Genomic DNA, 24,964 nt, shown 5'->3' on the forward strand with positions numbered 1-24,964 from the left:
AGTGAGCCAAGATGGCGCCACTGCACTTCAGCCTGGGCGACAGAGTGAGACTGTCTCAAAAAAAAAAAAAAAGTAAAATTTTTTTTAAAGTAAAGCAATAAAAGAATGGCTACTCCATAGATAGAACAGCCAAGAGTAAAATTTTAATTTAATTAATTCAAATTTTGGCCGGGCGCAGTGGCCCGCACCTGCAATACCAGCACTTTCGGAGGCCGAGTCAAGCAGATCACCTGAGGTCAGGAGTTCGAGACCAGCCTGGCCAACATGGTGAAACGCCATCTCTACTAAAAACACAAAAAATTAGCCGGGCGTGGTGGTGGGTGCCTGTAATTCCAGCTACTCGGGAGGTTAAGACAGCAGAATCGCTTGAACCCGGGAGGCCGAGATCATGCCACTGCAACCCCAGCCTGGGCAACAGAGTGAGACTCCGTCTTAAAAAAAAAAAAAATTAAATTTTTAAATGGAAGCAGTGCAAATTTAGAAATACTGATTATATCTTGAAATAGTAATGTTTTGGACATATGGAGTTTAAAACATTACTCAAATTAATTTCACTTGGCTTTTTTTCTTTTTCACTTTTTAAAAAATGTGGCTACTAGAAAATTCCAAATCACATATGTGGCCTGCTTTATGTTTCTATTGCACAATGCTGAGCCAGATTGTGAAGATTTTAGTTCTAGGACATGGAAGTCTCCCCTCTTTTAATGCAGGCTGGTGTAGTTGGAAGAGAACTGCGCTTGGAGTCAAAGACCCCTGGGTCCTGCCCCTCACTGGATGGATGCCCTGGTACACCCACTAGGCAGCCAGTAAACTCCTTGAACGGCCTAAGTTTCTTCACTTATCAGGGAACCAATAACACACGCTGTTAGGACTCTAGGCGATCTGGAGTTGATTCTCCAGTAGTTCTCTGTCCCTTCCTCACAATGCGACCTTTAAGTAGTCCCTGGGCCTCAGCTTCCCTTGCTTGTAGAAGCCGCCATGAGGGCATGGGGAGGGGGCAGGCTGCCAGAGGTGGGTCATGGTGCGTCTGTCCGTCCGTCTTACCTGAAAGCATCGGCGGAATTTGACGAACCCAGGGCCGGTCCCGCCACGGGTCCCTCAGGGGACTCCGCAAAGTTCTGGGTCGGCCCGCGACAGCCGGTGCCCCCAAACTCACAGCAAGGGGTGCCCTTTGCCTTGTGCTGGGGGAGGAGGAGGGGAGTTGGGGAGAGGCCCATTTTGCTGCTCTGAGTCCAGGCGTTCTCCAGGCAACACCGGCGCGGTCTCCACTTTCCAGTTTCCCGTAACAATGGAACCGTCGTAAGCCGCAGCGCTGTCCGCGAGACGCCGTTTCCATGGTGACAGCGCGGCCGGGGGCCCAGACCAATGTGTCAGTGGGGAGGGTGAGTGCAGGTCCTGGTCCTAGAGGCATGAAAAGGACCCCAGAAGACACTGCCTTTGTATAATCCGTTTAGTATCCCGAGGTGATTCACGGAGTTTCTGGGGATTCGCGCAAGCTGGCGCTGGGAACCCCCGCGCCGGTTACCCCTTTCCTCGGTGGTAGAGGCCGGGCGGGGCAGCGCCTGCGCGTGGCGGGCGGGCGGGCGGTAGGAGGCGGGTGGGTCAAGGTAGCTCTAGGCTACAGGGTCCTTGCTAGGGGGTCTCTGGGAGCGCTTGGACCCTGGCTTCTGGGACGCGTCAGGTACGTCTCCGAGTCCGGCGTCGCCGGCCAGCGCGGCCTGGGTTCACCCGGGGGCCCGAGCTGGGTAGGACGCCCGGGCCTCGCCTGGAGAGAGGCTTTGGGAGGGCCCGGGGAAGGGGGCGGAGGCCGGGCGACCCCGGGCGGTGGCCGCCCTCCTCTGTGTGTCTCCGCGCCTGTGAATTGGGGCGGTAATTCCTCCCCGTAGGTCGCCGTGAAGGTGATTGTTTGAGATCGTGCGTGTGAACGTTTGTTGACAGCTGTTACTTGAGTCCGACAGCCCTGGGGGCCGTGCACCTGCGTAACACGGCTACCTCTGAACTCCTTGTGGGACACGTATACCTTTGAGAATCCGATGAAAGCCAAAGATTCCGCCCTTGTTTTCTTAGAATTAAAGTAAGATAATATATTTTATGGGCAAACGGAAAACCTTTACACAATGATTAGTGATTAGTATCAGTATCTGTGGACTGGGGAGGCCCCACTTACTTGATCTTCTTCCCAGGGTCGTTGTGAGGATCAAGTGCACAGCTTATAAACACTAAAACACTATAACATCTTGTGAGCCAGGTACTATTATTATTCCTCAGTGCAAAGAAAGAAGCTGAAGCCCAAGGGGGATAAATGCTGGGGTCCCACTGTGGGTGAGCAGCAGAGTGATCATTGGAATCCAGGTGCTCCCCCTTCACTTCCTGTATGCCGAGCACGCTCCCCCGGGAGTTTCACTAGAAAGAAGGTTGCCATGGACCAAGGGGACAGCTTGTACCTCAAGTGCACGCGGATGCCCCAGAATCCCAGGATCTCAGCTGAGCCGTTTGTGGATTATTAGATCTGACTTAAAAGGTAGCTAATCCAGACCCTTCCTCATCAGTAATATATGGATGACAGTTCCCAGCTGTGGTGTTATGAGAATTAGTGCGGTCATGGGTGAGGTGCCCCAGTTAAAGCCCGAGAAGTAAAGCAGCTGGGCCAAGGTCTAGCAGGCAACTGAGGGGCGTAGCCAGGCCCGAAACCTGGTTGTGTCCAGCCCATGTGCTCAGGCGCAGTGCAGTTAGCATCAGTGGGGAATTGGCTTATTTCTCCTTCTTCAAATGTCTCTAGATGCTAGGCATGCTGGGGGCTGCTTTTTAACTGTGTTTTGTTTATTTTGTTCATAAGTAATACATGAATATATTCTCATTGTAGTAATTCATTAAATCTCGAGTATATTTAATATAATTTTATATTGTACCATATGAAATTGTCACAATTTGACCTTTTTTTAACCTATAAAATGACAATTTCATTCAAGTCAGTCATCCTATTCCCTTTTTCAGGTTTAACCACTATGAATAGTTTGGTGTATCCTTCCAGATCTCTTTCTTTCTTTTCTATTTTTTTTTTTTTCTTTGAGATGGGGTCTTGCTCTGTCACCCAGGCTAGAAAGCAGTGGTGCAATCTCGGCTCACTGCAACCTCCACCTCCTGGGTTCAAGCAATTATCCTGCCTCAGCCTCCTGAGTAGCTGGGACAACCGGCGCACACCACCACACCCGACTAATTTTTGTATTTTTAGTAGAAACAGGGTTTCACCATGTTGGCCAGGATAGTCTCGATCTCTTGACCTCATGATCTGCCCAACTCGGCCTCCCAAAGTGCTGGGATTACAGGCGTGAGCCACCGCACCCGGCCTCTTTCTTTTTTTTAATACGCACATATATTCTTTTATTTTATTTTATTTTATTTTTTTTGAGATGGAGTCTGGCTCTGTTGCCCAGGCTGGAGAGCAGTGGTGCGATCTGGGCTCACTGAAAGCTCTGCCTCCTGGGTTCATACCATTCTCCTGCCTCAGCCTCCTGAGTAGCTGGGACTACGAGTAGATGGGACTAGAGGCGCCTGCCACCATGCCAGGCTAATTTTTTGTATTTTTAGTAGAGACGGGGTTTCACTGTGTTAGCCAGGGTGGTCTCAATCTCCTGACCTCGTGATCCGCTCGCCTCGGCCTCCCAAAGTGCTGGGATTACAGGCGTGAGCCACCGCGCCCCGCCTATTCTTTTATTTTCACTTTGTCTTATCATATGGGGGAAATACCATACACGTCATTCGGCAACTTGCTTTCGCAGTGTTAAAGCATGTCAGAAGTCTTTCAGGTTAGTTCATATACAGCTATCTCACTGTCTTTAATTGCTATTTACAATTTTATTTTTATTTTTATTTTTTGAGACATAGTCTCACTTTGTTGTCCAGGCTGGAGTGCAGTGGCGTAATTTCTGCTCACTGCAACCTCTGCCTCCCGGGTTCAAGCAATTCTCATGCCTCAGCCTCTTGAGTAGCTGAGTTTACAGGCGCACGCCACCACACTGGGCTAATTTTTATATTTTGAGTAGAAATGCGGTTTTGCCATGTTGGCCAGGCTGGTCTCGGACTCCTGGCCTCAAGTGATCCACGTGCCTTGGCCTCCTAAAATGCTGGGATTATAGGTGTGAGCCACTGTACCTGGCCTACAATTTTTTTTTTTTTGAGACAGAGTCTTGCTCTGTCGCCCAGGCTAGAATACAGTGGCATGATCTTAGCTCACTGCAACCTCTGCCTGCTGGGTTCAAGCCTCAGCCTTCTGAGTAGCTGGGATTACAGGCGTGTGCCACCACACCCGGCTAATTTTTGTATTTTTTAGTAGAGACAGGGTTTTGTCATGTTGGCCAGGCTGGTCTCAAACTCCTGACCTGAAGTTATCCACCTGCCTCAGCCTCCCAAAGTGCTGAGATTATAGGCGTAAGCCACCGCGCCCAGTTTAGGCCCACAATTTTATTATAAGAATGTGCTGGCCGGGCACGGTGGCTCACACCTGTAATCCCAGCACTTTGGGAGGCCAAGGCGGGCAGATCACGAGGTCAGGAGATCGAGACCATCCTGGCTAACACGGTGAAACCCCATCTCTACTAAAAATACAAAAAATTACCCGGCTGTGGTGGCAGGCACCTGTAGTCCCAGCTACTCGGGAGGCTGAGGTGGGAGAATGGCGTGAACCCGGGAGGCGGAGCTTGCAGTGAGCCGAGATCGCGCCACTGCACTCCAGCCTGGGTGACAGAGAGTGAGACTCTGTCTCAAAAAAAAAAAAAAAAAAAAAAAGAATGTGCCACAAATTATTTGGCTACACCGAAATTGTTTGGATTGTTTCTTATTTTTTACTGTTATCAACAATAGAGAACATTGGGTGTGAGTATGTCCAAGTCTTTCTGGAGTATAATATTTTAGAAGTAGATTTGCTGTCCAAAAAGTGTACACATTTACAATTTTGCCAAGTTTTGAGTGCCCTTGAAAGAATTATAGCATCTTCTGATTCCACCAGTAATAACAGTGTCTTTTTCTTCACATCCTTTTTAACCATGGGTATTATTCATCTTTTTAATTTTTGCCAATATGATGAATGAAAATGCATTTTTTTAATTTTTTTAATTTTTTTTTGAGATGGAGTGTTGCTCTGTCACCCAGGCTGGAGTGCAGTGGCGTGATCTTGGCTCACTGCAACCTCTGCCTCCCAGGTTCAAGCGATTCTCCTGTCTCAGCCCCCTGAGTAGCTGGGATTACAGGTGCATGCCACCGCGCCTGGCTAATTTTTGTATTTTTAGTAGAGACGGGGTTTCACTGTGTTGGCCAGGCTGGTCTTGAACTCCTGACCTCAAGTGATCCACCTGCCTTGGCCTCCCAAAGTGCTGGGATTACAGGCATGAGTAGCCACACTGGGCCAAAAATGCATCTTTTAATGATGTGCCTCACATGTTACTAATACAAGCATAAGTATATACATGTGTATATAGACACACACACACCATATGTATATACACGTATACCATATGTGTGTGTGTACAGGTACATACACACACACACTCATGCAGACACATATACACCTTCAGCCAACTGATCATGGCTATGCACCTTGGGAAAATTGGGAAACTTCCCCAAACCCTAGCATTTTCATCTTTATTTATTTATTTATTTATTTTTGAGATGGAGTTTCACTCTTGTTGCCCAGGCTGGAGCGCAATGACGCGATCTCGGCTCACTGCAACCTCCACCTCCTGGGTTCAAGCGATTCTCCTGCCTCAGTCTCCAGAACTTTATTCATGGATATTCCTCCTATTTTATTCTTGTTCTGTCCTTTACACAAGATTATAGACATAAGATTAATGCTTTTCCCTCTTCTAACCTCTTTCTCTTCTCCGGCAGAAACAGTGCCAGGGCCTTACAATGTGTTTTGGATGGTGACACAGCATCAACCCCCCTCTGCATCTTGGTCCCTACCCCGTCCCCTCCACTACCAAGCTGGAAGCACTCTGGTTTGTCCAAGTTCTAAAGTGCTGTGCCCAGGCCCAAATGCCATCCCCTAAGTTGCTGGTCTATGATTGTTTTTATTTTTATGATTTTATTTTATTTTATTTTATTTTTGAGACAGAGTCTCGTTCTGTCACCCAGGCTGGAGTGCAGTGGCGTGATCTCGGCTCACTGCAACCTCCACCTCCCGGGTTCAAGCGTTTCTCGTGCCTCAGCCTCCCAGGCAGTTGGGATTACAGGTGAGCACCACCACTCTCGGCTAATTTTTGTATATTTTTAGTAGAGACAGGGTTTCGCCATGTTGGCCAGACTGGTCTCGAACTTCTGACCTCAGGTGATCCACCTGCCTTGGCCTCCCAGAGTGCTGGGATTACAGGCGTTTGCCACTGTATGATTGTTTTTAATTCAAACACGTAACTACCAGGAAAGCTGTCATGAGCACATAACCCCAAATACCTTCGTTTATTTATAAATTATATATACATATACTTATGTATTGTATGTTATACATACATTCCAAAGAAGCTTCTTAACTTTTATCATTAATTTTAGTGAGATCAATTTCTTCCTTAATGAAAACAGCCTGGAAGTTTTTTTTCCTGTTCTCATTGGATACATATCTTGCTGATTGTGATGGATTCATACTTTGAATTCTCTTTTAATGCTAATGGATATAAAACCTTGTTCAAATAGTCTTGAAAAGATACCAACCCCTCCTCCTGCCTTTTTTGGCCCATTTCTTGTCATATCCAATTAATCCGTTACTGCTTTTATTTCATAATGTAGTGAAGGAAGACCTTACGCCCAGGAGGAACAGTGAGAGGTCGGCTGTTTTTTTTGCTCACTTGTGCCGTCATTGTTGTTCTTTTCAGTCTATGGCTTCTTAGAAGGATTCTTTGTAAGCTGTGTGCGTGCTATAAATTAAAATTGAATAATATAGGCCAGGCGTGGTGGCTCAGGCCTGTAATCCCAGCACTTTGAGAGGCCAAGTTGGGCCAGTCACTTGAGCTCAGGAGTTTGTGACCAGCCTGGGCAACATGGCGAAACCCCGTCTCTACAAAAGACACAAAAATTGGCTGGGCCTAGTGGCGCGTGCCTGTGATCTCAGCTACTTGGGAAGCTGAGGTGGGAGAATCGCTTGAGCCTGGGGGGTCGAGGCTGCAGTGAGCCGAGATCACACCACTGCACTCCAGCCTGGGCAACAGAATGAGACCCTGTCTCAAAAAAAGAAAAAAGAAAAGGGTGATATATGGGGAAAAAAGAACACTAACCCCTGTTTTACATCATATACAAATATTAATTCAAGATGAATTATAGTCACAAATGTGAAATGTAAACAATAATATTACCAGAAGTTAACAAAAAATATCATCATGACCTTGAGGTAGGCAATTTTTTTGGGGGGGCGGGGGACAGGATCTCACTCTGTCACCCAAGCTGGAGTGCAATGTCATAATCTCAGCTCACTGCAACCTCTGGCTCCTGGGCGCAAGCAATCCTCCCACCTCAGCCTCCTGAATAGCTGGGACCACAGGCGCACACCACCATGCCCAGCTAATTTTTTGTATCTTTGGTAGAGACAGGGTTTTGTTTGCCATGTTGCCCAGGATGGTCTTGAACTCCTGGACTCAAGTGATTTGCCTGCCTCTGCCTCCCAAAGTGCTAGGATTTATAGGCATGAGGCACCATACCCAGCCTGGGGTAGGCAAACATTTAAAAAATAGAATACAAACACTACTCATTAAGAAATAATAGTAAATTGGGCTGGGTGCAGTGGCTTATGCCTGTAATCCCAGCACTTTGGGAGGCCGAGATGGGTGGATCACAAGGTCAAGAATTCAAGACCAGCCTGGCCAACGTGGCGAAACGCCATCTCTACTAAAAGTACAAAAATTAGTTGGGTGTGGTGGCAGGTGCCTGTAATCCCAGCGACTCAGGAGGCTGAGGCAGGAGAATTGCTTGAACCCAGGAGGCAGAGGTTGTAGTCAGCTGAGATCACATCACTGCCCTCCAGCCTGGGTGACAGAGTGAGACTCGATCTCAAAATAAATAAATAAATAAATAAATAAATAAATAATTGGATTTCATTATAATTAAGAACTTCTGGCTGGGAGCTGTGGCTCACACCTGTAATCCCAGCACTTTGGGAGGCCGAGGTGGGTGGATCACGAGGTCAAGAGATTGAGATCATCCTGGCCAACAGGGTGAAACCCCGTCTATACTAAAAATACAAAAATTAGCTGGATGTGGTGGTGCATGCCTGTAGTCCTAGCTACCTGGGAGGCTGAAGCAGGAGAATCACTTGTACCCGGGAGGCGGAGGTTGCATTAAAAAAGCAAAAAGAGGCCGGACGTGGTGGCCCACACCTGTAATCCCAGCACTTTGGGAGGCTGAGGCGGGCGGATCACCTGAGGTCAGGAGTTCAAGACCAGCCTGACCAACATAGAGAAACCCCATCTCTATTAAAAATACAAAAATTAGCCGGGCGTGGTGGCGCATGCCTGTAATCTCAGCTACTTGGGAGGCTGAGGCAGGAGAATCACTTGAACCCGGGAGGTGGAGGTTGCGGTGTGCTGAGATGGCACCATTGCTCTTCAGCTTGGGCCACAAGAGTGAAACTCTGTCTCCAGAAAAAAAAAAAAAAGAAAGAAAGCAAAAAGAGGTTGGGCGCAGTGGCTCAAGACTGTAATTCCAGCACTTTAGGAGGCGGAGGCGGGTGGATCACTTGAGGTCAGGAGTTGGAGACAGACCAGCCTGGCCAACATGGCAAAACCTCATCTCTATTAAAAACACAAAAATTAGTTGGGTTTAGCGGCAGGCGTGTGTAATCCCAGCTACTTGGGAGGTTGAGACAGGAGAATCTCTTGAACCTGGGAGGCAGAGGTTGCAGTGAGCCAAGATAGCACCACTGCACTCCAGCCTGGGTGACAGAGCGAGACTGTTTCAAAAAAAAAAAAAGAAGAAGAAGAAGAAGAAAGCAAAGCAAAAAGAAAAAAGTGGGAGAAGATATTTTCAGTACTGTACATATATACAGTAATGAAACTTGTATCCAGCATATATAAATACCCTTACAAACCCTTACAAAATGAACATGATAGCTCAATTTTAAAAAATGGCAAAAGAGGGCTGGGCGCGGTGGCTCATGCCTATAAATCTAGCACTTTGGGAGGCCGTGGCGGGCGGATTGCTTGAGGTCAGGAGTTCGAGACCAGCCTGGCCAACATAGCGAAACCCTGTCTCTATTAAAAATACAAAAATTAGCTGGGCATGGTGGCGTGTTCCTGTAATCCCAGTTACTCGGGAGGCTGAGGCAGGAGAATCACTTGAACCTGGGAGGCAGAGGTTGCAGTGAGCCGAGATCGTGCCACTGCACTCCAGCCCGATGACAGAGGGAGACTCCATCTCAAAAAAAAAAAAAAAAAAAAAAAAGGCAAAATACGTGAACAAGCATGCCACAAAAAAATCCATATATGTCCAAGGAGTATGGTAAATGATGCTCAACTTAATTAGTTATTTGGGAAAAGCAAATTAAACAATGCAACACCATTACATACCTGCCAGAATGGATAAGATGAAAAAGACAGAACGTGCCAGATATTGACAAGAATCTCTTGCAAACTGCAGATAGGAGTCTAAATCGGTACAATGACTTTGGAAAACCATTTGGCAGTAGGAGTCTAAATTGATACAATGACTTTGGAAAACCATTTGGCAGAATCTGTTAAAGCTAAATATATGAATGCTCTGTGACTCTTCAGTTCTACCCCTAAGTATGGAACCAGAAAAGTGTACATATGCACATAGATATACATGCTCAAGTCTTATGTTCTTAGCAGTAGTTTTTTTTTTTTTTTTTTTTCTTGAGACAGGGTCTTGCTCTGTTGCCCAGACTGGAGTGTGCAGTGGTGATCATAGCTCACTGCAGCCTCAAACTCCTGGACTCAAGCGATCCTTCCACCTCAGCCTCCTGAGTAGCTAGGACTACAAGGGTACACCACCACGCCTGGCTGATTTTTCAGTTTTTTTTAGAGATGAGGTCTCATTATGTTGCCCAGGCTGGTCTCAAACTCCTGGCATCAAGTGATCCTCCTGTCTTGGCCTCCCAAAGTGCTAGGATTACTGGCATAAGCCACCATGCCTGGCCTAGCAGCACTATTTTTGATGGCCAAAAACTGGAAACAGGCTGGGCGTGGTGGTTCACACCTGTAATTCCAGCACTTTGGGAGGTCGAGGCAGGCAGATCACTTGAGCCCAAGAGTTCAAGACCAGACTGGGCAACATGATGAAACTCTCATCTCTATTAAAAATGCAGAAAATTAGCCAGCATGGTGGTGCATGCCCGTAGTCCCAGCTACCCATGAGGCTGAGATGGGAGGATCACCTGAGCCTGGGAGGTCGAGGCTACAGTGAACAGAGATGGTACCACTGCACTCCAACCTGGGGGACCAGAATGAGACCCTGTCTCAAAAAACACAAAACAAAACTGCAAACAGCTCAAATGTCCATCTTTTGTAGACAAGTAAATTTTGCTGTGTTTATACAATAGAATATTATCCAGCAATGCAAATGAACAAACTATAACTACACACAGCTGCATGGATAAATGTCAGAAACATGATGTTGAGTGTGAGAAGCCAGATGCAAACGAGGACTCACTGTGCAAGTCTGTGCATGTACAGTGGCCAGGTGAGCCTTATGGAGTGCTGAAATGCTCTGTATCCCAATCTGGAGGGTGGTTTTAAAAAAATGTTTTGAGCCAGTGTGTTGGTTCCCACCTATAATTCCAGCACTTTGGGAGGCCAAGGTGGGCAGATCACTTGAGGTCAGGGGTTCGAGACCAGCCTGGCCAACATGGTGAAACCCCGTCTCTACTAAAAATACAAAAATTAGCCGGGTATGCTGGCACACACCTGTAATCCCAGCTATTTACGAGGCTGAGGCACAGAACAAGGTTCTGTCTCAAAAAAAATCATAAATAAAAAATAAAATTTAAAAAAATTTTGATTTTAATTTTTTTAGAGATGGGGGTCTCACTGTGTCACTCAGGCTGGTCTTGAACTCTTGGGCTCAAGCAATCCTCTCACCTTGGCCTCCCAAAGTGCTGGGATTACAGGTGTGAGCCACTGCGCCCAGCCTAAATAAAAAGTTTGCTTCTCCCCTCCTTTTCTCCCCAAAAACCAGGGTGTTATCAGGAAATCTACTTAACTAGGCCAATTGCAATAGGTTGCATTATGCTAAAAGCAAAGGTACAGGTTGGGGGGGTGTTGTTGTCAGCTCCGCCATGTCGTGGACCTGCCCCCTTTTCAGGACACCTCACGTCACCTTCCATAACCGAACAGGTAACCTGATATATGAGGTGCACTGTTGACAGGTGACACTGGTGACAAGTGAGGAGCACTGTTATCAATCTGGAAAGGAAATATAAGCATAGCTTTACTTATTTATTTATTAATTATATTTTTTAATTTATTTTTGAGACGGAGTCTTGCTCTGTCACCCAGGCTGGAGTGCAGTGGCACCGTCTCGGCTCACTGCAACCTCTGCCTCCTGGGTTCAAGCAATTTGCCTGCCTCAGCCTCCTGACTAGCTGGGATTACAGGCACCCGCTAATTTTTTGTATTTTTAGTAGAGATGGGGTTTCACCTCGTTGGCCAGGCTGGTCTCAAACTCCTGACCTCTTGATTCGCCCGCCTCAGCCTCCCAAAGTGCTATGATTACACGCATGAGCCACCGTGCCCAGCCATTTCTTTCTTTATTTTTTTTTTAGAGACAGGGTAATGCTCTTTGACTCAGGCTAGAGTGCAGTGGCATGATCATAGCTCACTGGAGGCTCAAACTCATAGGTTCAAGTGATCCTCCCACCTAAGCCTACTGAACAGCTGAGACTACAGGCACGCACCACCATGCCTGGCTAATTTTTGTATTTTTTGTAGAGACAGGGTTTTGCCATGTTAGCCAGGCTGGTCTTAAACTCCTGGGCTCAAGCGATCTGCCTACTTCAGCCTCCTGACTCACTGAGACTGTAGTTGTGTGCCACCATGCCAGGCTAATTTTTTTTTTTTTTTTTTTGAGACATGGTCTCTCACTCTGTAGCCTAGACTGGAGAGCAGCAGTGGATCACAGCTCACTGCAGCCTCAACCTCCCTGGGCTCCAGCGACCCCCCAGCCTCAGCTTCCCAAGTAGTTGGGACTACAGGCATGCACCACTGTGCCCCACCCAAAAATCTTAGCATACCTCGTAGCACAAAGGGAGTGTTCAGCACATGGGAGCTATTACCAGGCATCTTAATCCATTTTGTGCTACCGTTACAGATTACCACAGACTGGGTAATTTATAAAGAAAAGAAGTTTATTTGGCTCACAGTTCTGGAGACTGGGAAGTCCAAGAGCGTGGTGCAAGTATCTGGTGAGGGTCATCCTGTGTGAGGCAGAAGGCTCACATGGTGAGCAACTGCACGAGACAGACAGCATGGCAGCAGAACTCATCATTTTGCCAGGAGCCCACTCCCGAGAAAACTAACCTACTCCATGACAATGGCGTTAATCCATTCATGAGAGCAGAGCTCACATGGCCCAGTCACCCCTTATACTGTTAAACAATGGCAATTCAATTTCAACATGAGTTTCGGTGGGGGCATTCAAACCATAGCACCAGGATCGTTAGTAGCCACATGATAAAATGTATGCCTTCAAGATTTGAAGACAATGGCATAAGGTCAGTGATCCAGCTGCTTGTACCCCTGACTTTTTCTGACCCTAGGAGAAGGGAGCGTTGGCTTTGCTTTCATCAGGACAAAGATGCCTTTCTTTGGGAATACGTTCAGTCCGAAGAAGACACCTCCTCGGAAGTCGGCATCTCTCTCCAACCTGCATTCTGTGAGTGTCGGTACTGGGGTCGGCCCGGTGTGCAGCGTGAGTTGAGTGCTGAGCGTGTCTCTGAATGGAAAGTGTGGTCCTCCAGAGGCATCGGTGCAGGAGGGCATCCTTTCCATCCACATCATTGCTATTGCTGAAAACATCTTTGAACTCTTGTTTGGGAATGATTATCAGAGCTTGTTTATCCAAGAACCTAAGAAGACAATCTCATTATGATATTTGACCCCAAATATCCAATTTTTTTTTTTTTGAGATGGAGTCTCGCTCCCATCCCACAGGCTAGGGTGCAGTGGCGCGATCTCGACTCACTGCAACCTCCACCTCCCGGGTTCAAGCGATTCTCCTTCCTCAGCCTCCTGAGTAGCTGGGATTAGAACTGCCCGCCACCATGCCTGGCTAATTTTTGTGTTTTTAGTAGAGATGGGGTTTCACCATGTTGGCCAGGCTGGTCTCGAACTGCTGACCTCAGGTGATCCACCCGCCTTGGTCTCCCCAAGTGCTAGGATTACAGGTGTGAGCCACTGCGCCCAGCCGGTATTATCCAGTTTGACTTCTACTTTGTTCTGTGACCTTTTCCTACAGAGCTGGCTGTGCAGACTGGCCGTGTCTTCACAGAAGGCGAGTGGGGTTGAACAACAAGGCTGTGGGGGCTGAGCATTCACTCCAGCTTTCAGGTCTTAGAGTCTCCTGTTCCCAGTGAAAATCATGGTGGGGGCAGCCCCACTGTGGCCAGAGCTGGGCATTCTGTGGAGCAGGCCAGGCAGAGGCTTAGGATCTCAGTTTCTGGTGCCCCCAGGCCTGAGGCTCCCTTTCCTCACTGCCATGTGTGAGAGATGCAGATACACCTGGTGGTCCCTCTGGGACATCCTCTGTCCTAACCCCACACAGCGTAAGAGCAGCAGTGTGCTTACATGACGTCCGTCTCTGACCATGACTTGAAGTCAGTCCTCCCCTACGTTGTTTTCCACATGCTGACAGGTACTTGTAAGCCTTGGGAGGGAAAAAGGCCTCCACAGCGCTACGTATGGTCACTGGTGGATTTTATTAGTTCCCCGTTATTATAGGTTAACGACCCAGATCTTGGGAGCGGCACAGATGACCCTTGGTGGCCTCACTGCAGCTCTCCTTCCTACCCTTGCCCTCTGCACACCCTGTGCTGCAGCCGTCCAAGCCCCGTGTGACCCTCCTCTGTGCACGCTACTCCTTCTGCCTAGAATGTTTAATTCTAGAAGCTAGAACAGATTCATTCAAGAGCTATTGATTGATACCTTTCTATGTGCCAGGCACTCTGCTAAGCACTGGGCATGCAGAAGTGGATGAAGGAGGGGAGAGAAAAACATCAAATCCCTGCTTTCATGGGGCAGATACTTTAACGGAAGGCTACAGAAAATAAGCAAATTTATATCAGATGGTGATACGTGCCAGACAGCAAAACAAAGCATAGGCCTGGGATGGGGTGTGGCTGAGCACTGGGGACCGAGCTGTCATTTTCACCAGGGTGGTCAGGAAGGCCTAACTGAGAAAGGGACATTTGAGCACTTACCTGAAGGTCTCCCCGTGTTGAGCCGCTATTGAGGGCAGAGCTGGTCATACCCATCCCTGGATACCCAGTACCAAGTCCTGAATCGGGGTGGGTGCTCAGTGAGTTGTAGAAATGAATATCTAGGCCGGGCGCAGTGGCTCACACCTGTAATCCCAGCACTTTAGGAGGCTGAGGTGGGCGCATCACTTGAGGTCAGGAGTTTGAGACCAGCCTGGCCAACGTGGTGAAACTCTGACTCTACTTTAAAAGATACAAAAATTAGGCCGGGCACGGTGGCTCACGTCTGTAATCCCAGCACTTTGGGAGGCCGAGGTGGGCAGATCACAAGGTCAGGAGTTCGAGACCAGTCTGGCCAATATGATGAAACCCTGTCTCTACTAAAAAATACAAAAATTAGCCAGGCGTGGTGGCGTGCGCCTGTAGTCCCAGCTACTCGGGAAGCTGAGGCAGGAAAATTGCTTGAACCTGGGAGGCAGAGGTTGCAGTGAGCTGAGATTGTGCCACTGCACTCCAGCCTGGGTGAAAGAGTGAGACTCCGTCTCAAAAAAACCCCCAAAAATTAGCGGGTATGGTGGTGCATGCCTGTAGTCCCAGCTATTTGGAGGCCAAGATGGGAGGATCACTTGAACCCAGGAGGCAGAGGCTGCAGTGAACTGAGAACTGTACTCCAGCCTTGGTGAAAGAGGGCTGGAAATGACTCCGTCTCAAAAAAAAAAAAAAAAAAAGAAAAGAATAGAATATGTAAATTGTACTGTCCCACGTTAAGAAGCAACTCCTCCCCCTCCTAATTGTCAGAATTTTATGTCTTTTCCACAACATATGTAGCTCCATATTAAGCAAATCATAACTCAGGGCACTATTACATTTAAAAAGGATTTTTCACTTGATTAACAATTTATAGTAGGATTGCTTAAACTATTGTGTCAAGTAGGTATAAAATAATTCAATTTATAAATTTCAGTATATATAGCTTTTTTAGAAAACATCTAATGTATAAAACAGTATATTTTTTATCTCATAATTAAACTTTTGCTGTACATCATTTGATTTTATGGCTTTAAAAAAATCATTAAAGGTGCCAGGTAATGATTAGAGAAATGAGTTGTTGGGGTCATATTGTTGGTGGAAGAGGAGCTGGGATAAGGGCATGTTCTGGGCCTGCTGAAGTTGTCACGTAGCATCTCGCCCACAGTTGGATCGATCAACCCGGGAGGTGGAGCTGGGCTTGGAATACGGATCCCCAACTATGAACCTGGCAGGGCAAAGCCTGAAGTTTGAAAATGGCCAGTGGATAGCAGGTGAGCTACACTTCCTGCCATTTTGTCAAACAAGATTGTAGGAGGAAATCCCCCTTTAACTGGTTCTGTCCTTCCTCCAGAGACAGGGGTTAGTGGTGGTGTGGACCGGAAGGAGGTTCAGCGCCTTCGCAGGCGCAACCAGCAGTTGGAGGAAGAGAACAATCTCTTGCGGCTGAAAGTGGACATCCTGTTAGACATGGTGAGGCAGGTGATGGGGAAGAGAGGCCTAGCTTCTCCTTTTGGGAAGGCTCCACCTCGAGTCATTTAATCCGACAGATATCTCCTCAATGCCAGTTTGGCCAGGTACATTGCTTTGCATCCAAAGCCACACGCAAGAAACAAGACACAGTTCCTGCCCTCACAGTGTAGAGGCAGGTGGACCGTAAGCATAATCACGTAAGGACCCAGTTGGAGTCTGCACAGGATCTGCACAGCACACGAGGGAGAAGTTATTTCTGTCAAGTCGGGAGAGCTTCCCAGAGGAAGGGATGTCTGAGCTGAATGTGGAAGGATAATGGCAGGAATGGAGGTTACATGAACGCATTCCAGGAAGAGGGGTAGAGCCGGCTCATGGCTTGGAAATGTCTCATACCAAGTAGGCATTAATCAGTGCCCAGCACAGACCAGCTGAGGGGCTCACACTACATTAGTGTTGGTTTCTTGTGGCTGTTAAAAATCCAGCAACCCACTGGGCCTAGAGGAGCCTGTGAAGGTTCAGAGGCAGGAGAGTATACACTGTAGTGGTTAAGAGCACACACTCCGGAGCAAAATGGCCTGGGTTCCTCGCCCAGCTCTGCTACTGACTAACTGCTGTATGACTTAATTTCTTCAGCAATAGATGGCATAATAGCTAATTGTGGTGGTGCACCCCTGTAGTCCCAGCTACTCGGGAGGCTAAGATAGGAGGATGGCTTAACCTCAGGAGTTTGAGACCAGCCTTGGCGACAAAGTAAGACCCTGTCTTTTTTTTTTTAAAAAAAAAAAAGACTAGGCTGGGCATGATGACTCACGCCTGTAATCCTAGCGTTTTGGGAGGCTGAGGCGGACGGGTCACAAGGCCAGGAGTTCGAGACCAGCCTGACCAACATGGTGAAACCTTGTCTCTACTAAAAGTACAAAAATTAGCTGGGTGTGATAGCACGCGCCTATAATCCCAGCTACTCAGGAGGCTGAGGCAGGAGAATTGCTTGAACCCGGGAGGTGGAGGTTGCAGTGGGCTGAGATCACGCCACTGCACTCTAGCCTGGGGAACAGAGTGAGACTCCATCTCGGAAAAAAAAAAAATAGAAAAAGACTGACATTTTAGGCTGGACGGTTTTTTATTTTTATATTTATATTTATTTATGTATTTTTTTGAGACAGAGTCTCGCTCTGTAGCCTGGGCTGGAGTACAGTGGCATGATCTCCACCCACTGTAACTTCTGCCTCCCGGGTTCAAGTGATTCTCCTGCCTCAGCTTCCTGATTAGCACCCGCCACCATGCTTGGCTAATTTTTGCATTTTTAGTAGAGATGGGGTTTCACCATGTTGGCCAGGCTGGTCTCCAACTCCTGACCTCAAGTGATCTCCCTGTCTTGGCCTCCCAAAGTGCTGAGATTACAGGCATGAGCCACCACACCCGGCCTGGATGTTTTTTCTAAAAATGAGCATAATCGTAGTATCTACCTCATAGTGAGTTAGTACAAGAAAAGCACCCAGCCTGGCCGACAGAGCGAGACACTGTCTCAGAAAACAAACAAACCAAAAAACAAAAACAAAAAAACCCTAAGGAGGAAAGTGGCATTCTTTTTCCAGCATTTTTTCCCCTAATCCTCATTATGGGAGCTACAGCTTAGAATCAATTTAAACTCTAATCTCTTAGCCTTAGAATCACCAGTACCTTTGACATCCTCTGAGACCTGCTCTCCTTCGTGCAGGGAGTGCCATGCCCTTGTGGGTGACAGCGTGCTGACAGAGTGGACTGTGAATATTCTTCAAGTACTTGTGGTCCTGGGTCATTAGGGGTTGCATTCTACCCAGTTACAGAGGGTTTCCCATCGTGGAGGCCGGCAGCGTCAGAGAAGTGGCAGGGGGCCTTTCCTCCGTGTGTAGGGCCGGCCTTGCTAACCTGAAACATTTCCTAGAAATGTGCTGGTTGCTAACAGCTGCTGCTTTACTTTCAGCTTTCAGAGTCCACTGCCGAATCCCACTTAATGGAGAAGGAACTGGATGAACTGAGGATCAGCCGGAAGAGAAAATGAAGACCCCAGAGACATTTATTGGGGAGTAGGATGTGGCTAAGTGCTTTTTTTTTTTTTTGGCAAGACTGCGGATTCGGTCCTGGAAGAGAGTATCATATAATGGGATCCACAGGCACTGGCACCCTTGGGTTGGCAATAGAAGGTGACATGGAATGGAGAAAACCAAGATTCCAGATGGGGATAGTAACTAGAAGGTGCTTCAGATGCACTGCCTGCAGATGCCAATCTGAAAACCAGACGGCATGGAGGCCTGGGGCTGCTGACGAGCTTTTTGGTGCTCTCCACACACGAGCTCACAAACACACATGTCCCAGAATAGCTTTGTTGGGCCCTGTTGGGAGAAGCGGCTAGAGTTCATTCTCTCACCCCCTTATGTTGGTGTTTGGGGTGTGACAGCAGTTCTACAGAGCTCTGTGTTAGGGGTCATGGATGAGCGGCTCTCTTGGCTCTTAAAGGCAGGCCTCTCTCTTCTTGCCTTTAAAGAATCCTCCTTCCTCACACTGGCCTCCTCTGGCTTCAGCTTCTCAGCAGCAAGCACCAGCCTTCCACAGCAACACTACATTTTTATGCTACTTTCCTGTTTGCACTACTACTTTTTTATTAAATGATGTGAAATAATCTCTCTGTGACCAAAGTGACTACAAAGAGAACCATGAGTTTCTCAAGAAGTAAATGGAGCTGGCCAGGCGCGGTGGCTCACACCTGTCATCCCAGCACTGTGGGAGGCTGAGGTGGGCAGATCACCTGAGGTCAGGAGTTTGAGAACAGCCTGGCCAATAGAGTGAAACCTCGTCTCTACTAAAAATACAAAAATTAGCCAGGCGTGGTGGTGGGCACCTGTAGTCCCAGCTACTTGAGAGGCTGAGACAGGAGAATCACTTGAACCTGGGAGGCAGAAGTTGCAGTGAGCCAAGATCATACCATTGTACTCCAGCCTGGGCGACAAGAGCGAGACTCTGTCTCCAAAAAAAAAAAAGAATTAAATGGAGCCTGGCCAGGTGTGGTGGCACACACCTGTAATCCTAGCACTAGCACTTTGGGAGGCTGAGGCGAGCTGATTGCTTTAGCTCAGGAGTTCAAGACCAGCCTGGCGATAGTGAAACAAAATACAAAAAAAAAAAAAAAAGTAGCTGGGCGTGGTGGTGCACACCTGTAGTCCCAGCCTCTCAGGCGGCTGAGATGGGAGGATCGCTTTGAGCCCAGGGAGGTCGAGGCTGCAGTGAGCTGTGGTTGCTCCACTGCACCCCAGTCTGGGTGACAGAGTAAGACCCTGTCTCAAAAAAAAAAAAAAAAAAAAAAAAAATGAAGTAACTGGAGCCTGGAGTCTAAGCCTCTGTTGTTCTATCAAAAGACAGAATTGGCCGGGCGCGGTGGCTCACACCTGGAATCCCAGCACTTTGGGAGGCTGAGGCGGGTGGATCGTCTGAGGTCAGGAGTTTGAGACCAGCCTGGCCAACATGGCAAAACCCTGTCTCTACTAAAAATACAAAAGAAAATTAGCTGGACCTGGTGACACATGCCTGTAGTCCCAGCTACTTGGGAGGCTGAGGCAGGAGAATCGCTTGAACCCAGGAGGTGGCCACTGCACTCCAGCCTGGGTGACAGAGCAAGACTCCGTCTCAAAAAAAAAAAGAATGTAGCGTCTGGGAAAATGTCACCCTTGTAGGGGAGCATTCCAGCTTTCCTGGGCATTGGCAGAGGCTGATGCCAAACAGAAACAGTCTCTCTGCTCAAAATTCGCCTGCCCTCCTGCTTCATGGTGTTGGGACTGGCCAGGACCTGGCAGGAACCTAGTGGTTGGTGTGAGAATTTGTGCCTTAGGCAGCATGAGCTGGACTTTTCTGGCAGGAGGAGGGAATCCAGCTCCTGAAGTCAAGCGGGAAGGAACTGAGGGGGTGGGGGTAGGGGGCACGGTGCCCAGGGCTTTAGACTAGGGACAGGCTACCATGGTTAGCCACTTCTGAATGCCCGGTACATGCCTGGCACCAGGCTCCCTTTGCTCTCACTGTCTCATTTCCCCTTCAGCTCAGCCCTGTGTGGCAGGGGCTATCAGCACATCCTTCTGCAGAGAAGGACACTCTGGGAGGTTCAGACACTGATCTAGGATCACACAGTGGAAGTGTTGGAGCCTGATTCACACAGCCCGCTGTGAAAGAGAGGAGCTGGGGGCGGCCTCAAAGGGAGCTGCTGTCTGCAGTCCATCCTTACGGCCAGCAAAGCACTCTATGGGGGGGATGGATCGAAGGGCAGATTTGTAGCTCCAATCCATAACCTTACTTTCTGATACAGGAGAGAATGTTTAATACAGAAGAAATTGGAAAAGGATCCACATATACGCAAGGTGTAAATCATCAGGTGCAGATAATAGGAGCAGTGGAGTTTGCTTATGCCTCGGCTGGTATCACTGGGGACCCTTTATTAGTATTCCTGATGCTGGACACCTCCTGATGCTGGACACCTCATTTGCATGACACTCTTTCAAGTTTGTTATCCCCATCGCCGTTTTTTAGATGAAGAAACCAACCCGGCACAGTGATACAGTGGGAGGGGTGGGGCCAGGATGAAGCCTTGGGTATCATGTGGGCATATTTCGTTGTCACAATGGTGTGGATCCCCCCATGACCAGCACCATTAGGACCTTTGGGGGTTCCAGCCAGGAACCCTAAACATCCTGTGGTAGGAGGGACAGTTCTGCAGTGAAGAAGGACTTTTCTTTTGAGTGAGCGGGGAAGCAAAAGCCATTGTTATGAGCAGATAAATGCTATGATCCAACTGCGCTTTTAAAAGGCGCTGGGCGTGGTGTCCCACGCCTGTAATCCCAGCACTGTGGGAAGCTGAGGTGGGTAGATTGCTTGAGCTTAAGAGTTTGAGGCCATGGCCGGGCGCGGTGGCTCACGCCTGTAATCCCAGCACTTTGGGAGGCCCAGGCGGGTGGATCACGAGGTCAGGAGATCGAGACCATCCTGGCTAACACAGTGAAACCCTGACTCTACTAAAAAATTACCAAAAATTAGCCAGGCGTGGTGGCGGGCGCCTGTAGTCCCAGCTACTCGGGAGGCTGAGGCAGGAGAATGGCATGAACCCGGGAGGCAGAGGTTGCAGTGAGCCAAAATCGTGCCACTGCACTCCAGCCTGGGCAGCAGAGCGAGACTCCATCTCAAAAAAAAAAAGAGTTTGAGGCCGGGCGCGTTGGCTCACGCCTGTAATCCCAGCACTTTAGGAGGCCGAGGTAGGCGGATCACCTGAGTTTGGGAGTTTGAGACCAGCCTGACCCACATGGAGAAACCCCATCTCTACTAAAAATACAAAATTAGCCGGACTTGGTGGTGCATTCCTGTAATCCCAGCTACTTGGGAAGGCTGAGGCAGGAGAATCACTTGAACCTGGGAGGTGGAGGTTGCGGTGAGCCAAGATCGCGCCATTGCACTCCAGCCTGGGCAAGAGCAAAACTCTGTCTCAAAAAAAAAATAAAATAAAATAAAAAGAGTTTGAGACCATCCTGGGCAAAATGGTGAAACCCCATCTCTACCAAAAATACAAAAAGATTAACTGGGCATGGTGGTGTGCACCTGTGGTCCCAGGTACTCGGGAGGCAGTGGTGGGAGGATTGCTCGAGTCCAGGAAGCAGAGCTTGCAGTGAGGTGACATCGTGCCATTGCACTCCAGCCTGCTGACAGAGTCAGACCCCATATCAATCAATCAATCAATCAAAATAAAAGGATCCTTCTGGTGGCTTTGTGGTGAGAACAGACTGAAGGAGGCCAGGCCCGTCCCAGGGAGGCCGCAGTAGATGAGGTGAGGTGGTCTGATTCTGGATAACACTTGAAGGTAGAGCCTCCCAGTGATGGCTAGGAATCAAGGACAGTCCTATGAATGAAAGTCTTTAGGAGAAAAGGAAAAAAAAAATCACCCATGTATCACCACACTAACCCTGTTTCCTTCAGTGAGGTGTTTTGTTTTGTTTTTCTTGAGACATTATATATTTTCAAATCTAAATAGAGCCAGATATATCCTTCAGGTTCTGGCTAAAATTCTTCATCCTCAAAGACTTTATTGGCCAGGCCCAGTGGCTCATGCCTGTGATCCCAGCGTTTCAGGAGGTCAAGGACGTCAAGGAAGGAGGACTGGGCTGAGCCCAGGAGTTTGAGACCAGCCAGGGCAACATACTGAGACACCATCTCTACAAAAAAAAAATTTAAGTTAGCCAGGCGTGGTGACACACACTTGTAGTCCCAGCTACTTTGGAGGCCGAGGTGAGAGGATCCCTTAATCTGGGAAATCGAGGCTGCAGTGAGCCAAGATTGCACCACTGTATCCTCCAGCCTGTGCGACAGGGCAAGACACTGTCTCTTTAAAAAAAATTTAAAAAGGACCCGGCGCAGTGCCTCATGCCTGTAATCCCAGCACTTGGGGAGGCCGAGGCGGGCGGATCACCTGAGGTCAGGAGTTCGAGACCAGCCTGGACGACATGGCAAAAACCTGTCTCTACTAAAAATACAAAAATTAGCCCGGCATAATGGCAGGCACCTAATCTCAGCTATTTGGGAGGCTGAGGCAGGAGAATCACGTGAACCTGGGAGGTGGAGGTTGCAGTGAGCCGAGACTGCGCCAGTGCCCTCCAGCCTGGGCAATGGAGCAAGCCTCCCATCTCAAAGAAGAAAAAAAAAGAAGGTTCTGTGGACGGGAGGGGAGGGCATGAGTGCAGGATTAGAGGCAATAATGGGAGGAAGTCTGAGTTTGAGTCCCAGCAAGGGGAACTGTGCGGACAACAGGACAGGCATGGGCTACTGTGCACTTTTTAATGAGAGGGGCTTACAGTTTTTATAGAATTCTCAAAGGGAGCCATGCCCCCCACCCCCCAGTTAAAAGCTACTATATCACCTGTTTCTAATTCTGACAGGACAGAAACAAGCAAGGTGGAAATCTTGGGCTCCATAGATGGGGAGTAGAGGAGCTAGGAGCCCGGTGTTCTTGAACCTGCCTCTCCCATCTGATGGCAGTCACCTGGGCTCCTAGCATGGGGCATTGCCACTCACTTGCTGACACTCTTGTCCACTGATGCGACCTCCATCCTGGCGCCAGTCTCACCATGTCATCTCTGCTGCTGAGCCTTCCTCTTGAAGCCTTCAGCAATTCCTCAGCCCTCTGGTTTTCGGTTTTCCTCTCTCCCCAATCTTTAAATATCTGATTCCACAGGACTCTGTCTTTTTTTTCTTTTTTTTTTTTTTTTTTGAGACGGAGTCTGACTCTGTCGCCAGGCTGCAGTGCGGTGGCGTGATCTCGGCTCACTGCAACCTCCGACTCCCGGGTTTAAGCAATTCTCCTGCCTCAGCCTCCTGAGGAGCTGAGACTACAGGTGTGTGCCACCACACCTGGCTAATTTTTGTGTTTTTAGTAGAGACAGGGTTTCACCATGTTGGCCAGGATGATATCGATCTCTTGACCTCGTGATCCACCCACCTTGGCCTCCCAAAGTGCTGGGATTATAGGCGTGAGCCACTGTGCCCGGCCAGGGCTCTGTCTTCTGTTCTCACTCTGCCTTTTCTTTTCTTTCTTTTTTTTTTGAGATGGAATCTCACTCTGTCGCCCAGGCTGGAGTGCAGTGGTGCAATCTCGGATCACTGCAAACTCCGCCTTCCGGGTTCAAGCGATTCTCCTGCCTCAGTCTCCCAAGTAGCTGGGATTACAGGTGCCCACCACCACGCCTGGCTAATTTTTGTATTTTTAGTATAGATGGGGTTTCACCCTGTTGGCCGGGCTGGTCTCGAACTCTGGACCTCAGGTGATCCACCCGCCTCAGTCTCCCAAAGTGCTGCAATTATAGGCATTAGCCACCGCACCCAGCCCTGTTCTTTTTAAAAAAGTAAACTTTTTAACACAGGCAAAAAAGCACAGTTCATAAGTGTACAGCTTGATGAATTACCCAAAATGAACACACACCTAAGAGAACCATAGCATCCCAGAAGCTACTCTCCTGCCCCTTTCCAAAATTAACCTCTTCAAGGGAATCACTGTCCTGACCTCTCATCATAGATTGGTTTCTGCCTGTTTTTGAACTTTATATAATGCAATCATACAGGAGGTACCCTTTTGTCACATGAAAACTGTCTGATAGGCCAGACTCACGCCTGTAATCCCAGCATGTTGGGTGGTCGAGGAGGCTGGATCACTTGAGGTCAGGAGTTTGAGACCAGCCTGGACAACATGGCGAAACCCCATCTCTATTAAAAATAGCCAGGGCCATACCTGTAATCCCAGCTACTCGGGAGACTGAGGCACGAGAATCACTTGAACTCGGGAGGCAGAGATTGCAGTGAGCCGAGATTGCACCACTGCACTCCAGCCTCCATCACAAAAAACAGACAAACAAACAAACAAACAAAAAACTGTCTGATAGAGATGCCCTGTCCAAAGACAAAAGGGAGGCCTGGGGACTGTATCGGAGGGAGTATGAGACAGGACAAACACTCATTACTGCATCCTCATGCATCACAGAAGGATTTGGACTCTCCCATCCTGGGAGTCTCTGATTGCAGGTTCAGTTGGCTAAAGGTGTTTATCAAATTACCCTGTTTAATAACATGGGGCACATTTTAAAAAGAAGCACTTACATCCATCGTATAGGCAAAAAGTAAAAAGATGGATAACACCTAATGCTGGGGAGGGTGTGGGACAAGGACATTTCCATTTACTGTATTATTATGAAAGTATATGATAGAGGCTAGGAGCAGTGGCTCATACCTGTAATCCCAGCACTTTGGGAGGCTAAGGCGGGTGGATCACCTGAGGTCACGAGTTTTAGACCAGCCTGGCCAACATGGTGAAACCCCGTCTCTACTAAAAATACAAAAAGTTAGCCAGGCATGGTGGCACACACCTGTAGTCCCAGCTACTTGGGAGGCTGAGGCAGGAGAATTGCTTGAGCCCAGGAGGTTGCAATGAGCTGAGATCATGCCATTGCACTCCAGCCTGGGCGACAGAGCAAGACTCCATCTCAAAAACAAACAAACGAACAAACA

At 48.3% G+C, this 24,964-nt stretch overlaps 2 protein-coding genes across 11 annotated transcripts in view; one reads left to right on the forward strand and one right to left on the reverse strand.

Annotated features, from left to right (window-relative positions):
* Positions 1-1,380, reverse strand: part of FAM227A (family with sequence similarity 227 member A) — a 76,494-nt gene extending 75,114 nt beyond the window's left edge. For all 8 annotated transcript variants that reach the window (XR_008517762.2, XM_054543462.2, XM_054543464.2 and 5 more), the window contains exon 1: positions 1,045-1,380. The gene's annotated coding sequence lies outside the window, so the exon portion shown is untranslated. The remainder of the gene's footprint in view (positions 1-1,044) is intronic.
* On the forward strand, positions 1,337-18,563 carry CBY1 (chibby 1, beta catenin antagonist). 3 transcript variants are annotated; one of them, XM_054543467.2, is made up of 7 exons: positions 1,337-1,463; positions 2,269-2,521; positions 10,535-10,674; positions 12,749-12,864; positions 15,600-15,705; positions 15,786-15,904; positions 17,868-18,563. In XM_054543467.2, exons 3-7 carry the CDS (start codon positions 10,584-10,586, stop codon positions 17,943-17,945), a joined length of 510 nt encoding a protein of 169 aa, XP_054399442.2. In that variant the 5' UTR covers positions 1,337-1,463; positions 2,269-2,521; positions 10,535-10,583; the 3' UTR covers positions 17,946-18,563. The 3 variants fall into 3 exon arrangements, with proteins under 3 accessions (XP_054399442.2, XP_054399441.2, XP_002831183.2); XM_054543466.2 differs by having other exon boundaries at positions 1,365-1,681; XM_002831137.4 differs by lacking the exon at positions 2,269-2,521 and having other exon boundaries at positions 1,365-1,681.
* The last annotated feature ends 6,401 nt before the right edge of the window (positions 18,564-24,964 follow it).

The sequence above is a fragment of the Pongo abelii genome, chromosome 23 (assembly GCF_028885655.2).
Source record: "Pongo abelii isolate AG06213 chromosome 23, NHGRI_mPonAbe1-v2.0_pri, whole genome shotgun sequence".
In the NCBI taxonomy this organism is placed as follows: Eukaryota; Metazoa; Chordata; class Mammalia; order Primates; family Hominidae; genus Pongo; species Pongo abelii.

Excerpts from the sequence above, each read along its gene's own strand:
- CBY1 (XM_054543467.2), top strand. The coding sequence starts at position 10,584 with ATGGATAAATGTCAGAAACATGATGTTGAGTGTGAGAAGCCAGATGCA. Across the intron at positions 12,865-15,599 it reads CTCTCTCCAACCTGCATTCT|TTGGATCGATCAACCCGGGA; the intron begins GTGAGTGTCGGT and ends TCTCGCCCACAG. Across the intron at positions 15,706-15,785 it reads AAATGGCCAGTGGATAGCAG|AGACAGGGGTTAGTGGTGGT; the intron begins GTGAGCTACACT and ends TCCTTCCTCCAG.